This window comes from Nanorana parkeri, unplaced genomic scaffold (assembly GCF_000935625.1).
Source record: "Nanorana parkeri isolate BGI_ZX_2015 unplaced genomic scaffold, ASM93562v1 scaffold583, whole genome shotgun sequence".
Classification (NCBI taxonomy): Eukaryota; Metazoa; Chordata; class Amphibia; order Anura; family Dicroglossidae; genus Nanorana; species Nanorana parkeri.
The window spans coordinates 925,252-927,452 of NW_017306851.1; the positions used below are offsets into that span (position 1 = coordinate 925,252).

The 2,201-nt window shown below is 53.1% G+C and overlaps 1 protein-coding gene across 1 annotated transcript in view; it reads left to right on the forward strand.

Moving 5' to 3' along the window:
* SUMF1 (sulfatase modifying factor 1) overlaps positions 1-2,201 on the forward strand; it is an 8,020-nt gene that overhangs the window by 2,158 nt on the left and 3,661 nt on the right. Inside the window, exon 4 of the mRNA XM_018562549.1 lies at positions 1,361-1,483. Within this exon, the coding sequence (XP_018418051.1) occupies positions 1,361-1,483 (123 nt within the window). The remainder of the gene's footprint in view (positions 1-1,360; positions 1,484-2,201) is intronic.

Here is a 2,201-nt window from a genome sequence, read left to right on the forward strand (position 1 = left end):
CTCATCTCTGCCAATCCCTCCACTGGCTTCCATTCCCTGCCCCTCTGTGCCAATCCCTCCACTGGCTTCCATCACTCACTCATCTCTGCCAATCCCTCCACTGGCTCCCATTCCCTGCCCCTCTGTGCCAATCCCTCCACTGGTTGGGAATGTTGATTTGGGCAGAGGGCGGGTGTAATGGAGACAGATTTGGGGAGTTGTTGATTTTTACATACATGGGGAATTTTACTTCTTTATATAAAGATATTTTGTATTCATAGAACGTTGTTATTTCCCCCTCAGAAGGAAAACCTTCACTGAGCTCCGATCCCGGTCTGTCCCGGCGCGGTGACTAACGCAGAGCGACAGGCCGCGGCTAAATTTAGGGAAAGATTACTGTGATTTCAGCAAACGTCATCAGATCGGTGACAGGAAGCCGATCTCTCTGTCAGCGGGGTTTTCTGGCTGAGACGCCGCAAATGATGAAGATGCAGAAAATGAGGATCGCCGCATTAGCATAACAATGATATTCCAGACAATCGGCTACTACAGTGCAGCCGCCAATCACTGTACATGTCAGAACACATTCTTCATGACACAATATACTGCAACAGGAAAGCTCCAGTGTTTAACAAGCCGTCCTTGAGCTTAGCATTTCCTCAGTCTCCCCTCCCCCAGTGATAAGTCTGCTGCAGGCAGGAGGAAGCATTTCTTCAGTCTCCCCTCCCCCAGTCATCAGTCTGCTGCAGGCAGGAGGAAGCATTTCTTCAGTCTCCCCTCCCCCAGTCATCAGTCTGCTGCAGGCAGGAGGAAGCATTTCTTCAGTCTCCCCTCCCCCAGTCATCAGTCTGCTGCAGGCAGGAGGAAGCATTTCTTCAGTCTCCCCTCCCCCAGTCATCAGTCTGCTGCAGGCAGGAGGAAGCATTTCCTCAGTCTCCCCTCCCCCAGTGCTCAGACTGCTGCAGGCAGGAGGAAGCATTTCCCCAGTCATACCCAGTGACCAGTCTGCTGCAGGCAGGAGGAAGCATTTCTTCAGTCTCCCCCCCCCAGTGACCAGATTGTAACTTTGTAGCAAGTCAGAAGGTGAGAGTCTGCAGCAGGGGGCTGACCTGTGTCAGACATTTGTAAACATGGCCCATGCAGCCTATCTATTTCAACTATAAAAATATACTTGTTACACAAAGCTTTCTACATTTGGCACTCTGATTCTCCTTCTGGGTATTTAACAGGAACGTCATTATTGTCTCTCCCGCTTCTTCACATGTGCTGCTTATGCAGGAAAAGCGCGGACATGCCGTATCGTCTGCAGGAGCTGTGATGGGGGTTTACAGGCGCGCGTGCCGTTATCTGGATTAATCGTCTCCCCTTCTGTCAATCACAGGATGGATCACCCGGTCCTTCAGGTGTCCTGGAACGACGCCGTCGCTTTCTGCGCCTGGGCTGGGAAGCGCCTTCCGACCGAGGCCGAGTGGGAGTACGCCTGCCGGGGCGGCCTGGAGAACAGGTGACGGGAGCCGCTCCCTATAGACGGGGGCCGATATTCTGCACCCTGGCAGCGACATTCACAAAGAGGGGAATTGATCAATACTGGAGCAGCTGTGCCTGGCAACCAATCGGCTTCTCTCTTTCATTTTCAAATCTTAACTGAACAAACTGAAGAGAGAAGCTGATTGGCTGCTCCAGATTTTGATGAATTCCCCTCAGTGTCTGCCTGGACCTGTCACATGACTCGTGTATGAGGATCGGTCTCTGCGCTCGTAACGTCGGCTGCGTTTTTGTGGATTTGCTTTGCTCGGGCAGATGGAGTCACAATCTGAAGCCGTGGTTGCAGTCGGGGCCACCGATTGGGGAATGGGGGGATCGTACAGGCAGTACTCCTGTACAGGGCCCTCCTGCTGTCATGCGGGGGCCCGTCCCTAAAACAGAGAGTGACACCATGCATCAGCTGCCTTATGTCATTCTGTCTTGCAGCCCCTGGCCAGCGCCCAATCGGAGGCTGGCAGATGGAGGCGGGCCCAGGCAGCTCTGTGTTGCAAGGCATCCCATTGGACGGCTCACTTATCAGTCAATAGAGCTGTCACAGATAGGAGGGGGAGGAGTGCTGGCACATAGTGCTCAGTAACTGTGTGGCCGCCCGGCGCTGTTAGTGATGGCACGCTCGGAAGCTGCAATGGTAAATTTTTTTGGGGTAGACCACCGAGGAATACTGTATAAGGGATATA